The 26,027-nt window shown below is 53.9% G+C and overlaps 1 protein-coding gene across 2 annotated transcripts in view; it reads right to left on the bottom strand.

The window, feature by feature from the left end:
• Window positions 1-26,027, bottom strand: part of MGAT5B (alpha-1,6-mannosylglycoprotein 6-beta-N-acetylglucosaminyltransferase B) — a 70,470-nt gene that overhangs the window by 26,387 nt on the left and 18,056 nt on the right. For both annotated transcript variants that reach the window (XM_072881125.1, XM_072881124.1), the window contains exons 3-8: window positions 17,690-17,834; window positions 5,959-6,071; window positions 4,536-4,609; window positions 2,859-3,029; window positions 1,838-2,002; window positions 992-1,161 (exon numbers count right to left, since the gene is read on the bottom strand). In XM_072881125.1, coding sequence (XP_072737226.1) covers window positions 992-1,161; window positions 1,838-2,002; window positions 2,859-3,029; window positions 4,536-4,609; window positions 5,959-6,071; window positions 17,690-17,834 — 838 coding nt within the window. The remainder of the gene's footprint in view (window positions 1-991; window positions 1,162-1,837; window positions 2,003-2,858; window positions 3,030-4,535; window positions 4,610-5,958; window positions 6,072-17,689; window positions 17,835-26,027) is intronic.

The raw sequence follows: 26,027 nt of genomic DNA, 5'->3' as shown, positions 1-26,027 counted from the left end.
CAGGAGGCAGCAGCATCGGCCTGGTAACAGCAGAACTGCATCAGCAGAGAGGAACGCAGCACACGGTTATCTTCTCCCTCTTACTTTTTCCATCTAATATTGTCCCCTCTGGGAGACAGGGTGCTGTCTAGAGACACTTGTAGAGCGGCCTGGCGTAGCTGTTTGCACACTTTCACCCTGTATCACTCCATATCCCACGGCAGAAAAAGCCCATCCCTCTGCGGGAAGTGCCCCAGCAGCGGCAAGTTCCCCCGCAGGTCTCGAAGCCGCCACCAGCACCTCCTGAGGAGGGACTCCTTGGTGGCTGCCACCCCCCTGCAAGGGATGCAGGTTATTTTTGGCAGCCGCCCCAGCTGCCTGCCTCGCGACGGAGCAGGAAGGGAGGGAGGGAAGGAAGGAAGGAAGAGAGCACAGTCACTGCTCAAACAACGCCGGCGAAGCCACAGGGTTTGAGCGCAGCCATGCATGGTGGGAAGAGCCAGTGACCTGTGGGACACCTGCATCCTGCAGCCACACGGCCACCAGCCCTGCAGAGAGCATCCCTGGGGAACGGGGGGGTAAAAGGGAGCCTTTCCCACACCCAGCCCCAGGCAGGCGTCAGGGGACACGGGTGATGCAGTGTGCTGACAGCAAGGGATTAATGCTGCTCAGATCCAGCACCGGGACCACAGGGCAGAGCCCTGCCCCAGACATCTCCACATCAGCCCCATGCAAAGCCCTGCTGCGAAGCCTTAGTTTGCACCAGTCCTCCTCGCTTTCCTGGGACGCAGAAGGGATGGGATCGATCCCAGCCTTGACGCTGGTGGCTTGCACCCACCCAACACTTGCACCAGCACAGCACCAGCGCTGCCCGAGATGCAGGTGGGGAAAAGCCACCCCCAAGCCTTTGCAGACCTCGTGCTTTCATGCAAAACCTCGATGCAACCCACACCCACATGGGGGGCAGACCCTCTCAGGGGGGACCGTGCACCCGCAGCATCACAGCACCCACCTCTGCAGCTCCTTCAGGGAGACTGTGACCCTCAGGCTGTGTCCCAGGAGGAAGAGGGCAGCCAGGATGTCAGCCCACTGCACCATCTCGCCCAGCGGGCCCCCCTTCAGCACCCGCGGACTGAAAACATCCCCTGACTCCTCCGTCAGGAAGCCGATATGGATCAAGACCTAGAGAGACAAGGAGAGGGGTCAGTGCTGGGAGGGGTGGTGCTGGGGGAAAGGGACAAGTTGGGTTTTCCAGCCCAAAATGACTTATGGTTCCCAATTTCCTCCAGCTCCTTTTGCAGGCTGTAATTATTCAGGGAAATCATTTGGGTGTAAAGACAAGTGATCTATGTCCAATTAGCAAAGACCCAACAGTCAGAGGCTACCAGCTCCTATCGACTGGTGCTCTGCATCTTGGGACCAGGCCCACGTTCCCAACGTACATCACAGTCCGTCCCACGGACCGGAGCCCCATCTCCCGGCACACAGGGACCGAAGGACAGGGCACCGCAAAAACACAAATGGGAGGGCCAGCAGCCTCAGCACCTCCACGAAGGAGACGTGCCAACCTCCCTGCCCGCTGCTGACAGCAGTCTGCTGGCTCGACGTCGTCTCCCTCCCACCAGGACCTGTCTCCAAAATTCACCCCATCGTTCAGCAACGCCGGTCCTGCAACGTCCTGAATGCACGCAGAGCCGTGCCCATGGACCACAGACCCAACCCTGCAGACCCACGTGCCTCCATAAATGAATTTTCCTCCCAGCCCACTCGCATCCCAGCTGTCTCCGCTCCCCGTGTCCCCAAGGGCTCAGCTCTTCCATCCCCCCCACCACGACCACCCCACGCAATTTGCTCGTACGTGTTTCTGGTCCCTTTGCCGGCCCTTCAGCTTCTGCTTGAGGCGCCGAGCTGCCCGCAGCCACTGCTGGGCCAAGTGCCGGATCCTCTTCTTCATGAAGCTGAGGGACTCCTTGCCCGTGCCAATCAGCTCCAGGAGGCGAGCCAGGTCGCTCCGGAAAGCTGCCTAGGAAAGGAGCATGCTCTGCATTTTGAGTGTAGGGAAAGCAGCTGCGAGAGGAGCCCCTGGGCTGCCACGGGGGCTGGCGGAGGCTTGCCCATCACGGCTGACGTGCCGTGGGTCCTTCCTGGATGGACAGCTTCCCCTGGTGCCACCAGACCTGACACCAGAGCTCCTCCACTTAATGCACCAAATGCCAGAGGCCCCGTTTCACCCAGAGCATCTCGTGACATCCCGGATTCCTCAGCACAGGAGAGACATGGAGCTGTTGGAGCGGGCCCAGAGGAGGGACACAAAGATGATCAGAGGGCTGGAGCACCTCTGCTATGAGGACAGGCTGAGAGGGCTGGGGTTGTTCAGCCTGCAGAAGAGAAGGCTGCAGGGAGACCTTATAGCAGCCTTGCAGTACCTGAAGGGGGCTGATAAGAAAGATGGGGACAGGCTTTTTAGCAGGGCCTGCTGTGATAGGACAAGGGGGAATGGTTTTAAACTGAAGGAGGGGAGCTTCAGACTAGATATAAAGAAGAAATTTGTTAGGATGAGGGTGGTGAAACACTGGCACAGGCACCCGGAGAGGTGGGAGATGCCCCATCCCTGGAAACATTCAAGGTCAGGTTGGACGGGGCTCTGAGCAACCTGCTCTAGCTGGAGATGTCCCTGCTCTTGCAGGGGGGTTGGACTGGATGGCCTGTAAAGGTCCCTTCCAACCCAACCTTTCTGTGATTCTGTGAAAACCCATGTGCAGCATTGTGGCCCTGCTGACACCGGTGGCTCTGGGAATATTTATTTCCAGCAGCCTTGAAGCCATCAGCTCCCCCCCAGCCCCCCAGGACCAGCAGCACACAGGCTGTCCCCACCTTACCTGCACCCGGGGCAGCGGCGGGGGGGAAGGCAAAGCCGCCGTTCGGTTTCGCCATGGCAGGGGAGGGCAGAACCACTCGACTTCGCTGAGGTAGATGAGGAATGAGCACTCGGTGCCGTCCACGCCAAAAAACGCATAGCAGGGGTCGGAGGTCCACCTGGCCCTCATCCACTGCGAGGGGGAAAGAGATACGTGGGACTCGTCCTCTGGCCAGGAGGAGACACGGCAGCCCTGCGAGCTGCCCTTGCTACGGGCAACCTCTATTCTCCATCACCTTTCTCTAGCTGGGAGCTAGAAATGAAGGGCAGAGGGTGGATAAAGGGCTGCAAACCAGCACGCACCCAGCACCAGTGCCGATGTTTGCCTGCCCGGTGCCTCCAGGACACACAGGGCAGAGGAAGAGCCAGAAGGGTTTGCTGGGGGCTCCCTGGGTTTCTAGCACTGGTTCCAACACCAACACGTGCCTTCCTCGGGGGCACAGCCATTAATCCCCAGGAAATGTTACACCAGAGGGTTTTCTTCTCGTTAGCTTTGCTGGGGAGCAAGCCAAGCCGCTGATCTCATTGCCCCGGGTGCAGTGGGGCAAGGAGGCACATCCACCAGCAGTCCCCGAGGATGATTTCACATGAAGGAGAATAACCAGTGACCAGAGCAGCAATTTATCATCCCCTGCAATGGCTCTTGCCGGCCTCTTCCTAATTCAACTACAAAACCAAATCTACTCGGGAGACAGGTCGCTGCGCCCAATATGTAAAATGCAGCAATCACCCGGACAGGAGATCGAATTACAGCCTTCCACAATTAAATTACATTCCAAATTTACTCAAATCATGGGAGGAAAGGATGCCTAGCACCAGGGGAAGAGGAAAATACAATCCCCCCCAGTATCATTTTAATATACCCTTCAACATCTTTTCAGGGAGACTTAGCCCTGCAGAAGCCTGAGCTTGAAGCAGGAGGCTGGGAAGGGGAGGGAAGAGGGAGATGCTTTTAATTAGTTCATGTAAATATGCTCTCTGACAAAGCAATCATGCTCCGGGCCAAATGCTAGGCTGCATTCGGGTGTAAAGAGCAGGTTGGGTCAGGCAGGACATCCTATTTGAGATGGAGGTCCTGGCCACCTTAACGAGATGCTCTTCTGTGCAATGCTGAGATTATTCCCCAGACACTAGATAATGCTCCAGATATTTAAAGACGACGTGACAGTGCCTTCTCCTCACCGTGCTTCTGTCATTAAACACAGAAACTGCAGGCAGGGAGGGCTGCAGGCAGAGGTGGTCTCACAGAGCTGATTCTGCTGCTGCCTGCACACCTCTGGGTACCATGGCTTCAGTGCTTTGTACAACGAAAACTGAAGGTATATGCCTTATTACTGGGGGAAAACAGTTACATTCATATAGCAAAGGCTCCCAGAGGAGGTCGTGTTTGTGTTTTCTCCTCCTTTGTGTTTTCTCCTCGCAGCATAGCCGTGCTTTTGCTTTCCACATCTTTGGCTCTGCTCCTCCTTCTGCAACTGGCTGCACCTTTCCCATTTTAAAGCAAATAGTTTTATTCTGGAAAGCATCCCCCTCCCCACTGCCCTTCCCAGTTTAACCCCTGGGGTCATTGCTTTGTGCCCTTCCCAGCAGCTTCCACCCGAGGTCGAGACCCTCTCCCAGACAGGGAACCCCGACTCACCTCCACTTTCCCAGCACAGTCAGGATATTTGGGGTCCCTGGGCACCTCGCACTGGTCCCTCCTGCCTTCCACCACTGCAGAAAGACAATTTGGGCATGGGGAGAGCCGGGACAGGCCGGTGAAGCAGCTAGAAATGCTGGGAGGGGAGGGAATGGGATGGGATGGGATGGGGCTGCCAGCCCCCAAGCATGCTCATCGGCACCGTAGCTGGGCCGGCAGACAGCCCCATCCCACTTGATGGAGCAGGACACCAAGACGTGAAGCATCTTCCCCAAGGTCAGGGAGGAAACAGAGGAAACCCCCCAGCCCTTTTTCAACACCAAGAGTGTGTTCCCCTTTCCTAAATCTCAGCAGGTCTCTTTATAGCACCTCCCTGCTGCTCTTAGCCTGGTCCAGACCCCAGGTCCCACCTATCCACGCTCCTCTTAATCATCCATAAGCAGGCTGCAGTATCTAAGGAAGCACTTGACAGCCTTTACGCTGTAAACTAGCAATAAAAATTGTCCTGCTGAGCTGTTGAGAGAAGACTCAGCCCCCAGGGCCACCCCTATAATAAGGCACAAAAGTGGCTAAAAACAGTAATAGGGTATTTTCTTCCTCTGTGGTCGGATTAATAAAAGACAACACCCTGCCTATAGCCCTGCTTTGCCTATAACTGAAAAAGCACGAGGTGGAAGAGGCAATAGAAGCATCTTCTACCTGAGGATGCCAACCCAAACCTCGGGAAACACACAGCCGTGTGCAGAAACATCTGGAGAGCCCAGCTGCCCTCACAGCACTGCCGGTTGGGAACGTCTCTCCTAGCACTGGATCCCCTGGGCTTTGGATCCAAACCACCACATTTTTCTATCCAGGTGTTTGTGCTGGCACTGCTCCTTGTCTTTAATTCTGCATTTAATTCTGTGGCATTTATTTCTGACAGCAATTCAGATTTGTCATCATTCCTCCCCCTTGCAGGCATGAGTTTCCCGGGTCTTGCTCCTCTGCAGATTGATCTCCCCCGCTCTCCAGTCCTCCTGGGCCAAGTGAGGCAACGCTTTCAGGAGAAGATTACTGCTGTCAGAGGCCACAGAGGATGGTTCCCTACGCAGCCTCCTTTTCCTGGCTGTAATAGCAAGATGAGAGCCCTGGAAACCTCCGAGAAGGCTCAGACCACGCTCAGGACCTTCTCTCCCTCAAAGAGATGGTCTGGCCATGTGCTGCATCCGCACAGAGTTGGACACAAACAGCCCTGGAGGTCTGCTGAAGAGCTTCAGGTGCCCTACTTAGTCCTGCAGACAGGAGTGAGCTGGGTAACCTCAGATCCGCATCCACTCCCCTGCATTTTTACCAAACTTTTCATGCTAGGCTTGGCTGGATCTCCCTGTTGCAACTGCCTAACACGTAGGACGTTTGGAGCATGGGGACCCCTGGGGACACTCACCTTTCCCGTTCAGGAGGCTGTTCCGGAGAATCTGATCTACTTTTATTGCGATGTCCGAGACATTTTGAGCTATAGCTTGGATCCTCTCCATCAACCCAGCTGCTGGTTGGAACCTGGGAAAAAAAACAAAGAGACCCTGAAAACTTGATGTCTCCCAGTGGTGGCACCCAGGGGTGCTTATAGCAAACCTGCCGTCCTTGGAAGCTGCCAGCAGGTTGAACTTAGCTCCAAGATGCAACATGGGAACGCCTGGTCCAGCATGTACTGGGCAAAGAGCTCATTGCCTTCCAAGAGGTTTGATTAAAAACCTATGTAAACCAGTATTCTACCATTTTTTGCAGCGTGCTGATAAACACAGATGCATCTGTGCATTTTACATGGGGAAATATTAAATAGGCTGGAAAAAATTATTTTTCTTATTTCAGATGTGCTATGTTTGAAAATCCTCTGCTGCGATTATTGGCCTTGCAGTGCATGTAGGAAGCTGTGCTTGGAAAAAAAGGGAGAAAAAACCTAAAATACAGAGAAAGGAAGGCAAAACCGGAGGAGAGCTGAGGAAGCTTGTGGGCCTGGAGCAGAGTGTAGACAGATGCAAAACACGCAGGACACGCGGATGGCCTGAGCCAGCCTGTCCACCAAAGATTTAGCGAGCGCATTTCCAGGTCCCGCAGCGAGGAGCGTTGGCGAGGGCTGTGCAAGGACAGGGTGCCGGGGTGAGCGTTGGCCGCACAGCAGGAGCCAGGGTTGAGCTGAGCGTCGCAGCCCCAGCAAAGCCCGTGGGCACCTTCCCACCAAGGCTTGAGATCAGATTCCACTGGTTTGAATGTCTGCGTGTGCCGTCTAGCAAATTAAACCTTGCAATCAATACCGTCCTGGGTAAACAGCACCATTAAACTCATCTACATAACACATTGTGTAGACAGAGCGACAGAGCACTATAAAGAGGCCGGGTGTCAATTAAAACCTGGCGTAATATATAAAAGGGCAAGAGAACTCAATCCATCAGCAGCGGGGCCCTGCCAGGCTTGACAAGGAGCAAGCTCTCCACCTCCACCGCCTTGCCTGCCATTTCCACCGCAAACAACAACCACGTCTCGACGAGCGTGGTTATCGCAGTAAATAATTTCCCCTTCTGCAGCATCTGGGTCATAAGTTTTTCCTCCTGCTGCCGCCGAAATCATTATAATACAAGGAAATGTCACAAGCAGTGAGCAAAACCAAAAGGGCTACCTTGAATACTCTTGGCACAAAAAATATGTGCTGATGTCAGGTCCTTCTCAGTGAAGTTTTATGTTTGTTCTCCAGCAGATCAGTGAACCCGAAGGCTGGGATTTAAAGTACCTCTGTCCTCAAGGCTAAAAAAATCCTGGTTTTATGAACCAATACTGCTTTGGTTGTTGATTTAAAGTCCATTCGCTAGCAGTGAGCAGCCCACATTTTTCCTTCTGGCGTGGTTTACGACCATCAATACTCAACCTGCATACCTCCATAGGGAGCCACATATCTTAGGCTTTTAAGAAATAATAATTAAACGCAGAGGACACCATTGCCCCCAAGAAACTTTCAACCTTTTGCAGAGAATAAACCCCAGGTCTCCTGCTGGCTACTGTAACCGCTGCAACAGCAAGGTTGCTCACAAGGCTCTGGTAAAATACGGGCACAAAAATGACCTGTGACGAGCTCTGCATGTGAGCGTGGCTCCGAGGAGATAAAATGCTCTCGGTCTGAGGGCTACACAGCTCGGCCAGCCCTGAAAGCTCTCAACCCCCCGTTTCTGCAACCCTTTTTGCACTGGCAAGCAGCCATCAGACCATGCAGGTGATGCACATGCGGTCAGTAAACAGGAAAAAGCTGAGATGGGCAGTTTAGGAGCAAACATCCCAAGGATGCAGTGAATTTAGAGCCAGCAAGCCCAGCCTCCTGCTCCAACAACAGGAGAGGGACGTCGGCTTGGTGGAGATGCTCCTCAGGTTTCTCCACTGCTCATGGAAAGGAGAGAGGATGAACACAGCCATGGCAGCCCTGTTCCCGTGCTTCAGAGCACCAAATCAGCCCACGATCCAACTTCTACCTCCTCCCAGAAGCTATCGCAATTCTCACTAGGGTCCGAACCAGCTCCCAAACACCCAAGTAATTAGGTGAAACCCCAAAGTCAACAGCAACCTCGGTCCCCGTCTCCTCTCTGATGACCTCCAGACCACAGCTCAGCCAGGACTGAGCACTGGGCACCCACAAAGACGTTCAAACAAAAATCAGGATCATTATCCTAAATAAACAGCTTTCTTCCAGGCTCAGCCTCACAGCCAGCCTAAGTCCTGCCGGAGCTCCAGCCACGGAGGCAGTTTCCACTGGGTGATGGATCTGGCCTGGCGTCTATGCCAGCTTGTCCAGCTCTCGTAACCTGCAGCTGCTCCCCAAACACAAAGATTTCAACTCAGAGCCCTTTGATGTAAAACGTATGTTTGATCATCACGCTCAGACAGCACTTCCAGTTCTCGCAAACAAGACAGCCGCGTCGCATGGGCTCTGTGAGGCTTTCCCCAAAAATGCAGAGGGTTACTGAAAAGTGACACGTGGTTCAGTGTCCACCATGGTTCTTGGCAATATATTAAGAAGATGGAAAAACTGCAGAAAACATCCCTCCAAAACAAGCAACCCGGCTCAGATCTCCCACCACTTGCGTGCTCATCACCCTTATTTGTCAAACCAGTTTTTTCCAAATCCCCATGACTTTGAGCGAGGGATTTCATGCTTGGGGTGAAGAGCTGTGCTCCCACATCGGGAGCTCTGATGGGCCTCGGTGTTAGCACTAACACGGGCAGCACCGAGTCAGCCACCTCGGTGTTTTTATCTGTCGGGCAACAAGGCTATCACTTGAGCAGCAAATTTCATTTAACGTATTAAAGAGATGACAAGAAGGTTAAGCAAAAGTTGCATCACCTGTCATTACAGTGATTTGTCACCTAGGTAGAGGACAAGAAAATAAGACGTTTAAAGTAAAGCCTTGAACGCAAAAAGGTTTTCTGTAGCTCACCAGAATTTGATGCCTTATTCTTGGTAACTGGAGACACTGGGAAGGACAAGGTAAGTGGCTTATTCTGCTCAGTGACAGCTAAGAAGGGGAATATCCCACCGCGTGTCTCCATCCAAGCTGGGACGCCAGCACGGCCTCTGCCAGCCCAGTGGAAAGAAGAACTCGCTTCCAGCGCTACCCCTGCACAGGGAGCAGCGACAGGCTTTTTTTTTTTTTTTCCTTGTTGCTTTCTAAGTTTTTCTATAGCGACAATATAAATGCCACCAAAATGCGCTGGGGCTGTGCCAGCTATTGAAACTACAGTAAATTACTATGGGTTTTCTAGAACAAATTTTTCCCTGGGACCTTAAAACCGTTTACTACAGCAAATACAGTACTTTTACTTCTAACCATCAATATTGATTTCGTCTTTATTATTTTCAGATTTATATTTCCTCATGTTGATTAAGATTCAGATCACACTGTGCCTTATAATGCACTGTATACAGTATTCGTCTCGTTTCAAAAACTGCTATTAAGATATATCTTTCCCTACTGGCAGATCATTTGCCATATAATATGGCCAGAGGTTGAGTTTTCGTTTACTTTTTCATGCATTAATTTGGTTCCCTTCACTTTGCCTCTTGTCCCCTACCCTGCAGCAGCAGCTCAGATTCAGCCTGTTTATCCCTTTACAAGGCACTGTATTTTTATTGCCTTTTATAAAAGTGCATTATGAAAAGATGAATCTCTTTCTATTTGTGTGTTGTCTTCATAATACAAGCCTTAAACATACTTGCTTGTTCATCCGATATTTCTTGCTATTAACTGGTGAAAGCAGTGACTTTGGGAAGACCGATACAGATGGAGAAAAGCAGATGCTTTGAAGATAATAGATCAACAAATGCAACATTCGCACAGAGCAGTTTACCAAAGGATTCCAACTTGCTCATTATGATATCTGCGCTTCCATTTGCCTCTTTAAAGATCTTTTCTTTTTTTTTTTTTCCCCCCAAAGACCCAAGGCAGAGCAGAAAGCAGCTGGGAAGGGTGCCCAGGAGCCAGGGCTGATGCTGGGCTCTCGCTGCTTCCCTGCTCCGGGGACACAAATCACCCCCCGACGTCCAGCCCCACAACAGCCTCGCTCTCCAGGACAGGGAGCCGAAATCCCGGAGGCGGTACTGATGGATAACCCTTCCCAGCAAGGGGAGAAGGGCCTCTTCCATCCTCCTGGCTCCTGCTGTAGCATTCGAAGTGCTGCCCATTAAAATAGCTGGGGTATCTCCTGGAGAAACAAACCCCTAGGGCATCTCCAGCAGGTCATCCCGTGGGCTCAGGCTCCTCTCCCCATCCATCCACCCCGGCGGGACAAGCTTGGAGTTGCCCAACAGCTGGTGGGGGACAAGCCGAGGGGTCCCCAGGGATGTGGGGAAAAGCCCTCATCCAAGTGCTGGATAACTAAAAAAGGTGATTTAAATCTCCAAGAAGATGGAGCAATTACAAGCTTTGCTGCTCTGGCATAAGAGAATCCAAGTAAACCTCATCGATGCTGGAGGCAAAACTTTTTGGGGATCCATGGCCTTGTGCGCGTCTCTGCATCCTCTCCAAGGTGGCCTGCACCCGAAAGGCCGGGAGCCAGGGCTGCCCATGGGGGAGCGAGCAAGGACAGGACCACGGACACAAGGGGGTTACCAGGCGGCTGATGCTCTCCCTAAAATTTGGGTCGCGGTCCCCTGACGCCGATGCTCCCGAGGGAGGGTGTAGCAGGAGCGACAGCGGTGGCTGGGTGGGTGCCCCCCTCACCAGGCTCAGCTGCACGCTTTGCGTTTATTTGACTTGTAATCCTGGTTTCAATCCTCATAACTCCGGTGCTGGAGCTATTACCCTAAGCCTGGATAAACAACCTTGGCTTGGTTTGAGCTCATGGTCCGCGCAGTGGTGGGGAGGCAGGAGAACAGCCGAGCCCCGCGAGTGCCGTGATGGGGAGTGCGGGAGGGTCCTGTGCCCTGCTCTGCTTGGGAAAGGCTCAGACCCCCAGGGAGCAGAGCAAAAGCCCAAAGCCCTCGTTGCTATCAGCCTGGCAGAAATTTATAGCAACGTTAGGAGGAAAAAAAAAGCGCTGGGGCTGATGCACGGGACTCGCTGCTTTGCTACCCCCAGCACGAGCTCTGCCAGGTCGTTCAGCTCCTCGGTGCCTTTCCTGACATCAAACAAGGACAGGGATGCTGCAGCCGGCTTTGCAACCCCCCCAAGAGCCACGTACAAGAAGGCCCATACCACTGATAAGCGGTTTTATGCTTCACAGGCAGCTCCAGCCAGTCAACTGGAAAAAAATTTAAAAATAAATAAAAATATTTTTAAAAAAATAAATCACAGAATACCATATGCTTCCAATACAATTTCTGGTGTCTCTGTATACCGCAATCTTTTCCATTACACCTCAGGGTTGAGACAAACAGCTCGGTCTTCCCTCCATGAACACCTGAATAGAGACTTGAGTTTGCTCTGGCTGTGTTTGCGCTCACTGGGAATTCACCCTGGGCAAACATCCCAGAGAACACGTGTCGGGACGGGAACGTTCCTTGGAAACTCATGCGAAGCAAATATCGGATGATGCATGGGCAGAGTCCTGCCTGAACTCCTCCAAGTTACGTAATAAATCACGTAATAAGTACCGGAGCATTTTACTCACTAAAGTGCTTCCATTTATTTTAATTTCAGTTTACTGTGGGTGAAGTTTCTCACACGAATGCATTTAGAGGACCAGACCCTGAGCTAATCCAAACCCCGCAGCTGCACACCCCAGGGGAGGATGCTGCCATTTTAGCGAGCTGGCAATAAATTTCATGAAAAAAAATTATGAAAACCAACTTTCCAATCAAAGCCAGTATCTTGCCAACACAGGGAGAACTTGCCAGCAAAGTATAACCAAGACCATTAATTCAAATATTTTATGAATGCTACAAAGTGCTCTGAGATGCTTCCCAAGCAGAACACGAAGCCGAAGCCACAAGCCCAAACCTTTGCTTTCCTCCTGACTCCCAGAGCAGCACCGAGCCGAGCCATACGCCCGGGTAGCAGCGGGTTTAATTTATGTGAACACGAAGGGTCATGGGATCGTCTCTTTGATGTATGTTAATCTTCACTTGATTGGGGCATAAATCAGATATATTTGCCTATGTGTTTGAGTAGCCTTATGCAGGCTGCGAGAAACCGCCTTCAGTGAGCCGCGAAGACATTGCCAGCCCCAGCAGTCTCAACTAAGAGGACCTGCCAAAAAATTAGACCAAAAATATCCAGTTTTAACCACGATCCCCAGGGCAGGGGATCCCCTGGATGAGATGCTCTCCCAAGCCTGTGCTTTTCTGCAGCCCTCAGCCTCACATTTTCTTTGCCAGCTGGGTGTTTCGTGGGCACGCTCCACTTCATTTTGGAAGGGTTATTTTGGCAGCCTGTGTTTCCACCATCAGCACTACAGCCTCCGCGGATGCCTCCCTCCATCACACCCGTGCCTCCCTGCTGGGAAGCCCCCAGGCCCATCCCTCCGGAGGGGGCTGCTTGCTCCCGGCTGCTCCCAAATCAGGGACATCTGATGGAGGGTTAACAGGATCTGATATTCCTCGTAGGGTAAATCAGACGCACAGCCTGGGCAAAGGCACCCTGGTGCCATGCTCCTGCCCACCCCACAGCACCATCACCAGCCCCCTGAAGCCCTGGGCTCTGCTTGCCCTGGGGCACCAGGTGCCGAGGGCTTTCCCCGTGCAAGCTGCCTGAGACAACGCAACCAGCCACGGCACAAAAACGCCAGCAACAGCACTTTGCCTCCACGTGTTAGTGCATTAAGAAGCCTCATTTGCAAAGCCCTGCGATAAGGCAGCCCCTGGCATATCAATGTTTCGGGCTGGAAAGGCACAAAATAAACAGAAAGCAAAGTCTAGCATGGAATTAGGTTCAGCAAATTGAGCTGGAGGTGCTGGGGGAGATACAAGCCTGGGAGCAGGAGGGGAGGGTGCGAGTGACCTGGGCACACATGGGCACCTATACCTCCGCCGCGTTGGCGATGCCCATCACCCTCCGGCTGCGGGTCTCTCCCAGTGAGCCCAGAGCCCCTCGGGCAAGGTGGGGGCACATGGATGGATCCTGCTCTGCTGGCCGCCCTGCTACTGATACACAGCCACCTCCCCGCTCTGCCTTGATTGCAATTGATCTCAGCTGCCAGGCATGAATTTCCCTGTGCATATCCTCCCCAACCCTGATGGGGACCCCAGAAGTGAGGGGTCCTCACAACCCCCTGTGCTGTGCCCATCCCTTCCAAGCTAGAACCAAAAGCATCCAGGACCAGGCTGCAGACATCCTCAGGAGTTGGCAAGAAACAACTCGCTGCCTCTGCAATGAAACAGGTTGCAGGACCCGTGAGGAAGGAGAGCACGGGGGAGGAAGGCTCCCACGGCACTGACTGCAGGGCTCCCCTGCCAGCTGTACCCCTCCCAGTCCCACCCATGGCAGCATCAAAGAGAAGATGCTGCTCCCGTGGCCGAGCTCTGCTCGGCAAAACTACAGCCCAGCAAAGCTGGGCTGGATCGCAGGACAGGTCTTACCTTCCCCATGGGCTGCGCCAGGGCTCTTCCCGCTCTGGACAGCTTTCACAGTACATAGCATCAGCCTCACCTTGCAGATGCCCTCGCTGAGCCCCACAGCATGCTGAGGAGATGGGGAGACGATGCACGGAGGGGTCACAGACAGCTCCGGGCTCACCTGGATAGCAGGGGACTGTGGCATCTGGCAGCGATTTCTCTAAAGCCAGCTTATCAACAGCGACAATTCAGGAATTAATAGAGCCAGGCTGGCAGGATGCAGGAACATCACCCATTTAGTGTCATATTGTGAGACTTTTAATTACTAGGGGAATATGGAGTCATGTAATGATTACAAGAACAAATACTTAAAGTGTGTGGAAATTAACTGAGCCTTGGCAGTAATTAAGCTTGAAGATTAATCAGTCGTTAGCAAATAACACCCTTTGCAGGCTAACCACTATGTGGGGAAGAGGGACGACGGGGATGCCAGCGCTGCAGACCCCAGACCCCTGGGCAGCCCGGCCCCCAGAGGAGAGCTTCTCCAAGCCCCAGCACTGCCGGGTTACGGTGCCAGCTTGGGTCAGCCGCTTCAGACCCCCTCCTCCTTCCCTCTTAAGCGTGTTCCAGTGGGGGACCAACACTTCCACTGCAAACTAATATTTCCCTCGCCCAGTAAATAGCTCTCCAGGAGGCTTCCATAAGTACTTCTAATTTCCTTCCTCTCTGATGATTTACAAGGGTTGCTTTCAATTAACAGCAGTATTGATTTTTCTGCAGTGGACTGGCAGGCTGCTCGCCCTTGTTAGGGAACCCATCGCTTACCTTCCCTGCACGGGCAGGGTGCGGACAGGGGGAGCCCGGGGAGGGCTGGAGAAGGGATCCAGCAACGCCCGGGGGGCACAGCAGGCTGGTTCATGGGTGCAGCCTGTGTCCCCTTACCCCAGTGTGACATCCCACAAAACCCTGGGGCTGCTCTTCTAAGGAGGACGTTGGACACTTGGGTTTTCCAAGAGTTTTATCCAAAGCATTGCAAGAGGCTGGTGGGCTGCATATAGAGGCACTTCTAGAGTATTCAATCAGACAGCACCTATGGAGCAAGAAAGATCTTGGAGTAACTGTCAGCCATGTAAAGCTGCCTGCCCTGGCAGCTGACAGGCTTTCCAAGGCAGGACATTAATTGCACCCTGTATATTTAAATTCCTCCTTGTATATTCCAAGTGGGAAAGCCACCCCCGCCCTCTGCCGGAGCGGTGCTGGAGGGGGACAGCACTCACGGGGGCTGCAAGGGACTAATTACAGGGCTATTCCATAAAGCCCACCGAAGCCTTCACCTCTTCATTTGGGGTTGGCAAACCCAAGCCCTCCCGATCTCATCAGAGATCCAGCATTAAGGAGAGCGCTTTATAAAAACAAGAATTAATCCGCTTTTGCGCAGGTGGAATTGCAAAGCCTGTGCTCGCGACTTTGCTGAGCAGGGAAGGAGACGAAGGCGGCTGCTTTAACCAGAGACGCTTTAAAGAATAAACTCCCTTTGAAATTAGCACCCTTTAATTGTATTATCTTTCGCTGACAGCTTCAAGTCGGTCACTAGTGATCAAAGAGACAGAGACAGGGAAGGAAGGCAGAAACAAGCCCTTGGTGGAGTCTGGGGGTCCTAATAATGAACAGCACCAGGGCGTCTCCACGGCCCTGGGGCTGATCTGGGTGCAGGAGACACCACTCGGTCCCCGCGCGGTTGGTGGTGCCCGTTCCCCCTTGGCACAGGGAGTCCCCGGGGGCTGCAGCCGGCCACCCCCCAAGGGACAGGGACTTCAGCACACCTCTCCTCAGCTCCGTGGGGTCTCAGCCCAGGTTTTGCACCAGCTGCTATTCGATTCCCCCCAGGATGCTCCACGCAGCTCTGGAGAGCATCCATCAGAGCAGCAGGGTCAGCCTGGAGCCGGGCTCTGCTCGGAGCAGGGCGGCAGACAGGGTGTATTGGCTCTGCACCCTTCCAACTGCCTCGTGCACCCTGCAAAGGAGGGCAGGGACCAGGACAAGCCAAGAAGGGTCACTACGGACGAGGAAGCGCACCTGGCAGCAGAGATGGAGCCACTCAAACCTGCTGAGACCCAGCACAGCCGTAACACTTCCAACACGTCTCCTCTGACCACAGACCCCAGCCAAACCCAGGGACCGCAGGGAAGAAGGAGAGTGCTCAGGAAACGCTTCACAAGTGTTTGCAAATGCCGCTGGTGCTTCATTACAGACCGCCACAGCAAAAATCCATCCACAAGAAACCCCCCCACGATGGTTGCTTCATCCGGAGATGCTCCGCCCCATGACTAAAGCCTGATCTTCAGGGGCCAGGTGAGAACAAGGAGATGACACAGATCGGTTTTGATGCAGGATCAAGTGAAGGGACTTGAATGCACTTAAGGGGTAATTTATAAGGAGCAAAAGGTGATAAAGTAGTTGTCCCTGATTTTCTATTCCTGAAAATTAAGACATCTGTAATCTCAACCGCTCAAGCCCATCTCAGCACATACACAAAACCCGAGGCTGTTTTGATGTGCTGGGTCCATAAGCTCCCATCCTCTCTGGTCTCCCCAGGCAATGGCCCCGGCGTCACCAGCCACACGGCAGATCTGAAACATGAGATCCCCACATGCAGCAATCGCTGCCAGTTCACATTAAATGCTTTTAAGTTTATCTCTTGGCTGCTGGTGTTCAGAAATTACCATCACCTGAAATTACTGGTTCTTTTAACACAAGATGGGCCAAGAAAATAATCAAATGTGAGCAAGCACCTTCCAGTCGCTGGCTGTAGTAGTCCTGCCCATTCCTCTCTGGGATTACTGTTGTCCTCCTTGTACGCTTGGGTACCAGCCAGCCTCGTAACAACAAAATCCCCAGCACCTGCCATTACCAAGGTAAATTATATTTTTCAGTGGTTGAAATTATGTTACTTAAAAGGCAAGACCATGCACTCCGAGGCTGCCTGTGCAGCTTTAATTCATGTGTGCACGCAGTACGGCATAGCACAGCGATTAATTACAGGCTCGCTTACTCTATTTTCCATTATAGGCAAAAAAGAGACTTGTAAGGAAAGCAAGGGAGAGAAATGGAAATGAAGATGGAAACAGGGAGGCACAGGAACCCCCGCCGGCTGTCAAGCACGGCCACGGCAGGAGGCAGAGGTGGGAATGCCAGGCGGGAGCTGCCAGGACTCACCGCAGCTCCTGTACCGGCTTCGGTGGCACGGCACAGGGCAGAGGAGCCCATTGCATGTCACATCCCTGCCACCCACCGCTCACTTGTCACCCGTGAGCAAAATCTACGCGGGCATTTTCTTTGCATTGCAAAATTTGTCCCAAGCACTGCCCCTCAGTTTCTTCACCTCTGCCCCTCCACATTCAAGTTGCTTTAGTTACCATTTTTGCAGGCCTTGGCGTGACAGGCAGATGAGTATTAATAAATGTTTAAAGGCTCTCAAAGCAAAGGGAAATGTCTCTTTAGCAAATCAGCATGTCACGACGGGAAGGTCTGATGGCATCTCTCAAGCTGCCGGCCAGGACGGACGCGGTGCGTGCATCACGGGGAGCCAGGATGCCAGCTCTGTGCAACGAGCGTTTCGGGGCCTGACAGTTTCCTCCTCTTTCATTTTAAGCCTTGCTCAACTCCAAGGCTGAGCATATCAGCCCTGGATTTCAAATAACAATCACTTCCACAGCTACCCAAGGAATACGGGCACAAAGAAACCGGCCTGAGCTCGCTCTGGGATTTAATGGCAGAGGGAGCCCAGCCCACGCACCAGGTACCGCTCCAGCCATCGGCGAGCCCCACCTCTAGCTCCACCACAGCACAGCAGTGAAGAGACACCCTCCCGCACTGCAACACTAGCAGCTGGGACAGGTGCTACAGGTAACCCCAAAATTCACAGTAATTTCAGAAATCCCAAAAGAAAATGTTTCCAGAAATGGCAAACAACAAGACCACAAAAGATCTGCCCGAGCTCCACTGCCCTGATGGGCTCCACCATCCCCACGCAGCAGCTGAGCCCAACACCGCAGAGTACATCGGGGTTTTTTGCTCCTGCAACCCCCCCGAGCCCGGCACTGCTCCACGGAGTCTGCACGGGGCATCGGCGCGGCCGACTGACCTGTCCAGAGGGAATCGCGCTTCATCCCCTTTGTGGAAGTCAGTGCTATTCTCCAGCCTGGCCAGGATGTCCATCCTCTTCATCAGCATCTCCAGCATGTCGCTCATTCGCCGCAGCACCCCTCGGGACTCCAGCGCACCCATCACTGCAGGCACACAAAGAGCAAGCGAGACGCGGTCATGGGTGTTGCCATGTCGGATCAAGAAAATCCCCCTCCCCATGGCTTCAGCCCCAAAGCTGCCCGCGGTCCTGTGCTCCCCAGCCCCGCTGATGGGCTCCGTAGTTTATGGACCATCTCGGTGCCCCGCTGTCCCTGGACATCCCCTCCCTGGCTTTGCCAACAGACCCGCAGCCCCACACACATCCTCCTGCCTGAGCATGGGCTAATCCCTGCCTGGGGATTAGCCCATGCTCAAATCCAGCTGGGCTGCTGCAGCTCCCGGTAGCCAGCACTTACACCAGCCCTGGATCCAGCCTCCTCGCCTGCCTCTCCGGGCATAAACTCCTGACTTGTCCACCCGATGCAGTCTGTCCTGAGCGCGTACGGGAAACCAACTTTATTCTCAAACACGAACCAAATGGCCTTTCATTTTGCACTTCTATTTTTCACTCTCCAAGACCCACCTAGCCCAGCATGCTGCCTTTGATGGCAGCCTACAGGGGATGCTTAAGGAAAAGCATGGGAAATGGAGCAAATAGGTGGTCCTCCCCCATCATATCCTCCCAGCAGCGCCGGATTTTCCTGTTGCAGAGAAGAATTTCTTCTCTCTCCAAATCTGCTACAGGGTGGGTGCCCCAGCACTGGAAATAGCTCAGTCTCAAACACTGCCAGTACGCTGCATCTCAGCAAACCCCCCCAGCAGGGAAAGCCCCCGATTCCCAGCCCCATTTAATGCTCTGCTTCCTACAGGTTTGCACAGCACCAACCCGCTGCTGTGTTGAAAGTACCGGGGGATACACAAGCTCCTGGCTCCCAGTTTGATCTGCTGTCTAGTGACAGGCAGCCCCGAGCCCGAAGCCAGGGAACAGAAAATAAAGCTCCTGTTTCATCTCAGCGCAGCTCATTTCACGTTAGTAATAACTTAATCAGTGCATAATCCCCTGAACTTCTCCTGTTAAGCTTATCTCCGCTGTTCCACTCACATGTGCTTTTCAAGAGGCAGCACATATTTAATTCAGGGAGCAGCAGGAGCCGGGCGGGCGGTGCTGGGAAGGCGAGTGGCTGCCAGACACGCCGGGTGGCTATTGGGACTGATGGACATCTCGTGCATCTCCGAACGGATGCAAAAGTGGCTCTTGCAAAGCCAGAGGGTGGCTCCGCTGGTGCATCCCCTGGGTCCCCCACCCCACCCCGGCACAGCACCCTGCACCCAGCTCAGCCCCGGCGGTGGGATGGAGCGGGGCATCCCAACGGCATCGCGTGCCGGGGACAGCCCCTGCGCGGGCCTCTCCTCGCCGCGGGAGCTGACTCGAGCCACTGTGCACATCAAACAGCATGGAGGCCGGCCCGCGTGCAAGGTCTATGTGGTTTCGGTATTCGGATGAGCGCGGCGCGTGTGGCCATGGTGGGAACCAGCTCACTGCGACGGCTCCCGCTGCTGCAGAGATGCGGCCCCAGCAAGCTCCGCACTCCCCTGGTAAATCACCCACTAACTCCAGCTCCAGAAGCTGCGGCACTGGAGCCGTGGCTGCCAGGGGTCGGTTCCCCAGCTCTGATGTAGGAAGGCTGCATCGGCACCGCAGCACAACTGGGGGCTTCGGCACTCGCATGCCCCCCGTCAGGCTCTCGCCCCAGCGGGCACTGTGAAAGCATCGCAGCACTGCAGCTGCCTGTCGCTGTAGACGCATGGCATGTGAACGCAGGGTTACAAGCCAACCCTTAACCCCTCCGAGAAGCTGACACCAGGCCAGCCAGATGCTCGCCAAAGGCTGTCTTCCACACTTGGCTGAGGTTATCAGCAACACATCATTTTTCCTGACGCTATCTAACAAAATAGAAGAAAAATTGAGAGTAAAAGTAATTCCTCAAAAAAAAAAATCAAAAAACAAAAACCCTACTTTTATGGAGATTGAAACTGGGCTCTTCCCCAAATGCTCCCTGCACTCCCATGGCAAGAAGTCAGCGACTTCTGCTTGAATCGCTGAGTGCTCAAGGTCCTGTGCAGCCCCAGACCTCCCTGGATGGGTCTGGGAACGCAGGAGCCACCATTGCTCATCCCACCAGGAAGGTCTCCCAACCCCCTGCGTGGGACACAAGTCACAGTGTGTCCCATTAAAGGGCAGAAGTGCTAACAAACTCACACTGGAAAGATGCTATGGGGGAAAAAAGTGGAAACTTGGACGCTGGAGCTCAGTTTGTACAGGGGCCTCCCCAAACACAGCTGAGCAAACCGGGCAAAGACACAGCCAAGAAAAATAGAAAAGCTCTGAGATGGGCTTAAGTCAGAAAATCCACAGTAATTATTTCCCCACAGGACTGAGCCCACTCCGGTGACATCCATACCACGGCTGGGCTGTGTTCAGGGCTTGCAGCCCCTGGCACCCTCCACCCACCTGCCCCAGGCGGCTTCCAGGACTGACTGCCCACCAAACAGGGATTTCTGCTCAGGATTTGCTCCTGCTCCAACATCCCAGCACTGCCAGTGGGTCAGAGCTTAGACCTCGAACTCAGTTTTTGAGGGAGACGGAGACTGTGCATCCTTCTTGCATGCTCCTGTGCCGGCAAGTGAGTCTGGAGGTCAGGAAGAGGACCCGATACAACCCCTACAGCTGGCCAGAAAGGCTTAAACCACAACCACCACATTTCCATGGACAGAGTGGTACCCCTGGCCCAAGGATTTGGATCGCAGCTTGTTTTGGGGGGATCAGGTCGTGCTGGTTTGCCGGGAAGACGCAAGGATCCTGTCCGGAAAGGCAATGGAGATGATAGAGAGCCGCTGCTGCCTTTGCCACTTGGGGCTGGGCTGTCGCCCCAGTTTGTAGCCAGGCTGCATTCATTTAATTATGAAGGCCTGTTCAGTGGTGCAGCTCATTTGAAATGTAAATGGCTGCTCACAAAGCCCGGGCAGAGAAACAGCTCTGGCCCCTGATTAAAACTCAGACACACGTACAGAGCTCGTCCCCACAGAAGAGACCTGGGAAAAGTCCTTTCCTGAGGGGTTTGGGATGGGTCCCGGGAGCCTCTCCAGCCCTGCTGAGGGAGCCTAATCCTGCCCTGGGCAGGGGGACAAGGGAAACTGAGGCACGGAGCTACACAGGGCTGACGTTTCCAGCAGGCAGCAGTGAGCTGACGTCCATGCCGGGCACCCAGGGGTGCTCAGCACCACATCCCCACCGCTGGGGCAAAGCCCCCCAGGGATCGCCCCATGCTCAAGCAGAAGCAGGGGACGGAGATTTCCTGCTGCTCAGGCTACATCCACCCGCCAGGCAATCCAGCCGAGGGTGCCTGCTCGGAGTCCTCACCACAGAAGCACAGTCAACAAGACAGCTCTGCTCCCAAGTCGCTAAGGAGGGACGAGGATATTCCCACTGGGGAATGAAACCATTTCCCCTTCGATCCCGGAGAAGCTTGCAAGCGGAGCTGCAAGCCTCGGCCCCGCAGCCGAGCCCCCAGCACCAGCCCAGCCCCCCCGCTGGCTTCAGCGAGATTTCCCCTTGTGTCACTGCCACCATCCAATTTCCCAGCTGGTTTCAAGCGATTCCAGGATGCTTTTCAACAGCAAAGCTCTGAGCTTTGCTGTCAACGGTGAGCAGAGATATTCCTTCTCCAATAAAGAAATAAAAAACCACCCCAAACCTTAAGTAAAAATGGTACTAAAAAAAAATTCTCAGCCTTCACTGGGTTATCTTTTCGGGCACCCTGCCAGAGCTGTCGCGGGGCGTATCTCCCCCAGCCCTCCCCTGGCTCTTGGAGATGAAGTTGAAGCCGTTCCTCATCAACACCTCTCTTTTTCTGTTCTTGGTCTTTGTTGTTGTTGTTGTTGTTGTTCCAGAAGCTTAAGGAGGATAACAAGAACAATTTGACATTTTTGGCAATGATTATTACATCTCTTGGAAAGTGTGTCTCATTAAAACCAAAAGAAAGGAAGAAAAGTGCTGAAGCGACTCTTTTAAAAATGCAAGAGCCAGGATTAATTTGTTAACCTGAAGCGGAGACCCAGACACCCGCCGAATGGCTGCTCGGCTGCCTGACAGCACGTGCCAGCGATGGGGATTCGGAGGACGGAGGCGAGCCTGGCCGGTACCCCCAGCTTCTCCCCTTAAGCCAGTGATGAAGATCCCCAAGAGACTTGCAAACAGCACTGCAGGCAGACAGGATAAACCAAAACCCAACTCGATAGCATGAAAACCCAGTAAAACAGTCCTGCAAGCCACTTTTTTTTAAAAAGCAAGCAAGCTGCTAATTACAAAGGAGAAATATTCTAATTACCCTTGATAATCAGCAATGATGGGAAAGAAAACACAAGTAAAACTGCTCAACAGATTAATTGGAGTTTGCTAAAGTATGACAGGTTTTTGACAGTTTTCCTGAGTGGCAGCCACTCTTTAAAGGCAATCACTGAACCTGACAGAGGTTTTCATAGCAGCACTAGGAAATAATGATTGCAATCAATCATATCTTACTGGATTTCATGAGACATGCTGGTAAACACAGCAGAGGGAGGAGAATTATTTATGGTGCTTCAGAAGAGCATACAGCTAAGTAATTGGATGAAATCAGGGAAAAAAAAGAAAGCATCCCCTAAGGGTGATATCTAGTAAAAAAAAAAAAAGTTTCTCTGCAAAACCAGTGGAATGGCCAACAGCCAATATGCTCACATGTGGATGGGTCGAAACCCTGGGGAATTCACTAATGATACACTTGTCTTTAAAATACCTTCTTGGAGTGAATACATCCCTGGGCAGGCATCCCACCCCGTGCCATTACCTGCCACCGAAACCTCCAGGAACGGGAGCCAGGACGGACGGGCGGGCGAGTTTTGCTGCGTGTGCAGACTGCCCTGGACGCGAGGGTGAAGTTCAACGCCAGATGCCTTGGGGCCACCGCACAGGAGTGGAGAGCAGCTGAGAAAGCAGCATTTCATGGAGCATCTCCCACGGCCACGGCGCAGGGGACTCCCTGCCGGGCAGCCCGGAGCGGGGCTGGGACCAGAGGAGATGATGTGGAGTGGCGCTGGCAAAGCCCAGGTTGTGCCGCAGGGGAAGGAGCAGATGGGAAGGAGTTTCCTTGCTCAGGCATCGTGTTTTGGGATCCTGAGCATCCTCCCCATGCCACCCCACCATTGCTCACGCTGGGAGCCACCTCCACCTAGCACTTCACAAGCACGGAGGGAGCGTGAGGGATGTCACCCCATCACATGGGTTTGCGTGTGGCTCTGGGACACTTGGGCTGAGGGTTTCAAAAGGAGCCAAAACCCTTCGGGAGAAAAAAATTGCATTTTGAGGGCACGTTCCCTTTAGCCACTTGGACTGATTCAAACCTCCTTGCCCTGCATAGCTGCTGGACCCAGATGACAGCTTCCTGTCCCTGGGTCACTCGGCCCCATCCTGCTTGGGGGGGGGGGGGCGGTCTCAACACTGCTCAGCATCAGCTTCATGCCGAGAAGATGGGGAAAGAGAAACATGGTGCTGCACACTGGTGCCCAGTCCAATGCATCCCTTGTGTTTTCCTCCTAGTGGGTGCAGGACCTTGGTGCCACCCCACGGGTGCAGAGGTGGCACCCCACATATGTGGCTTACAGGGAGCTTTTCCACCCAAAAACCCATCCAGCTTCAAGGGCAGCAAAGGCCTCCCTCACCCAGTGGCCACAAGAGCCCAGCCCCGACCGTGCTGGGGGGAGACCAAGGCACAGCCTCGGCCCTCATCTCCACAGACCAGTGTGAACGGCGCCGAAACATACCCGACATTTAAAATGCAATTCCACAATATATCTCCGCTGTTCATAACATGGCTGATTTGCTGTTGATTTTCCCCCCCCTTCTCAGACATAAGTCATATCCCTGCCTGGCTGTCTTGCAACAGCTGAATGCTCCAGTACAAGAAGGGAATTTGCTCAGAGATGGTAAGATATTACTTACGTCCATTGAAAATACCAGCTGAATTAATTTCAATCTAAAGCATCATTTGCTTTGCTTTGTTTTTCTCCTTTAAACGACAACTCCAGGCTACTTAAACCCCTCTAAAGGACAACGTACTCTTGAAGGCTTTCTTGGAGAAGAAGCTGGAGGATCCCCACCACAGTGCAGCCAGGCCCAGACCACACCGCCCATCTCTCTGGGTGGCTGGTAGCCCAGGGCTGTTCTGTGGATCCCATCCTCCTGGGAGGGCACCCACCCCAGCATCTCCCCGGTTCCAGGGGAGCAAAGCACCAGCCCTTCGCTCTTCTCCTCCTCCCACGCTCCTCTATTTACTTTCACTATTGATTTTGATTCAAGCAGATTAAAAGAGCCAACTAGCCAAGGGCTCTGGCTAACCCTGACACATAATCCATTACAATCACAGCCCAGAGACCCAGCACTAACTGGCAACAAGAAAGCCCAAGGCCAGGCTCAGGCTGGCAGCGATGGCCACCTCCCGTCTCCATTCCTTCAGCACCCCCCCGGGGGGAAGCTGCTCCAGGGATGGATGAGGTCCCGCTGGGTGGCTGCACCCCTCGAGGGCACCCACTCACCAGCACGGGCACCCAGCCAGTTGTTGCCTCCAGCAAACCCACCCATATTTGCCGTTAAACTGCTATGGATTTATTATTTTAAGTTATACAGAGAAACTATGGACATGCTTAGCCAGTGCCCCAATGCAAAAAGCACGAGGAGCCGCAGAGGGAGCTCCATGCCACCAGCAGCAATTTGCACCTGGAGGTGCCCATGAAGCAGCTTGGGGGCTGCCAGTGAAGCGGACGTTTCAGTATTGCTCCAGCCGCACCATCGATCTGCTGCTGAGCCGCGGGAACCGGCTGGCAACGAAGTGGTTCCCTGGTAATCAGCCAAATTAAGCAGCCTTAAGTCACCGGCTGGTAAAGTAGATTATGTCCTGCCTGCATGCTATCATCTACCCCCTGGATTTATCCATCCCCTCATCCACTGCTGTGTAATCAGCGGCAAATGTGCAGCCTCAGGGATGTTTTCACTCCCTCTCACCGCATTCATAGGCGGGCAGAGCCCATCAGGCCCCGGTACGCCCTGCATGGCCGGCTCTGGCACCGCGGGGCTGGCAGCCACGTGCCATGACCGAGCCAGGCAGGAGGTGCCCCAGGGCTCTGCTAATGCAGCCATGTGATAGCAGCGATTGCAACCCTGCCAAGGGCTCAAGAGACCCCCCAGCTTTCCTACAGCCCCCCGCACGCCGGCAGTGCCTGGGGGTGAGACACCGCAGCAGGGGGACTGATGTGCTGCAGAGGTTCCCCAGCTGAAAGCAAGAGCCAGCTGTGCTGTGGCATGCATGTTGCCCGAAACAGCACCAGCAGATGGGAAGCAGCCCCGTTCAGGCCCATAAATCGCTCCTGCAAGCACCGTGCCCCCCCTACGGCCAGGCACCGCTCTGCCCTCCACACTCCCAGCCAGCCACATCCTTGGGCTCCGTTCTCCTGCGCTGCCAACGGCTTCATGAACGATGGGCTGTACCTCGGCTTTCCTTCTGCAGCCCTGCGCCCCAGCATGCTGCAGGTCCTTCCCCAGGAGGGTGATGCTGCCCTAGGTTTCACAGAGGAGGTTGGTTAGAGAGAGGCCACAGAGAGGTCCCAAGCAAACCTCAGCCTCCACCCAAGGTCCCACCAGCCTTCCTCCAGCCTGCTGCTGCACAGAGCATGGAGGGGGGTGCCAGCCCGGTGTCCCCGTACCAGCCCCCCTGGGTCTGGGGTCTCGCTGCCTCCCTCGGGGCAGCCCTTCGGCTGTGGGACCCCGAGCTGAGCCTGCAGAAGGGGCTCCTGCTGCTCCTCCACCCCAACCAGCTCCCCCTGCCCCCCCACCCGAAAGGAAACGCCTGTAAGAGCAGACTGCAGCTCGCTATCTCCACCCTAACACACGTTCACTCCCTATTTCCATATAAATAAGAAAAGGCAGGAAGCTGAGCAATACAAATAGACACTTACATTCACAGACAGGAGCGTTTCATTACTGCAAGGGACAGCACAGGACCGTTCCCACCAACTTTTTCTTACCTCTTACCCCACAAACACACACCAGAGACCTGATGTTCCCTGTGGGAGATGGGGATGGTCCCACAAGTCCTGCCCCAAGCCATCACTCTCCAGGCAAAATGAGCTCAGTCACCTCTCCCCAGCAGCCCCAGGAGATGGGCTGGGGCAGGCGGGTCGCTGGGGAAAAGTAGACTAATATGCAC

Source organism: Ciconia boyciana, chromosome 16 (genome assembly GCF_034638445.1).
Source record: "Ciconia boyciana chromosome 16, ASM3463844v1, whole genome shotgun sequence".
NCBI classification, from domain to species: Eukaryota; Metazoa; Chordata; class Aves; order Ciconiiformes; family Ciconiidae; genus Ciconia; species Ciconia boyciana.
The sequence above is the reverse complement of the archived record's forward strand: the minus strand, read 5'-3'. Positions and strand labels throughout refer to the sequence as shown.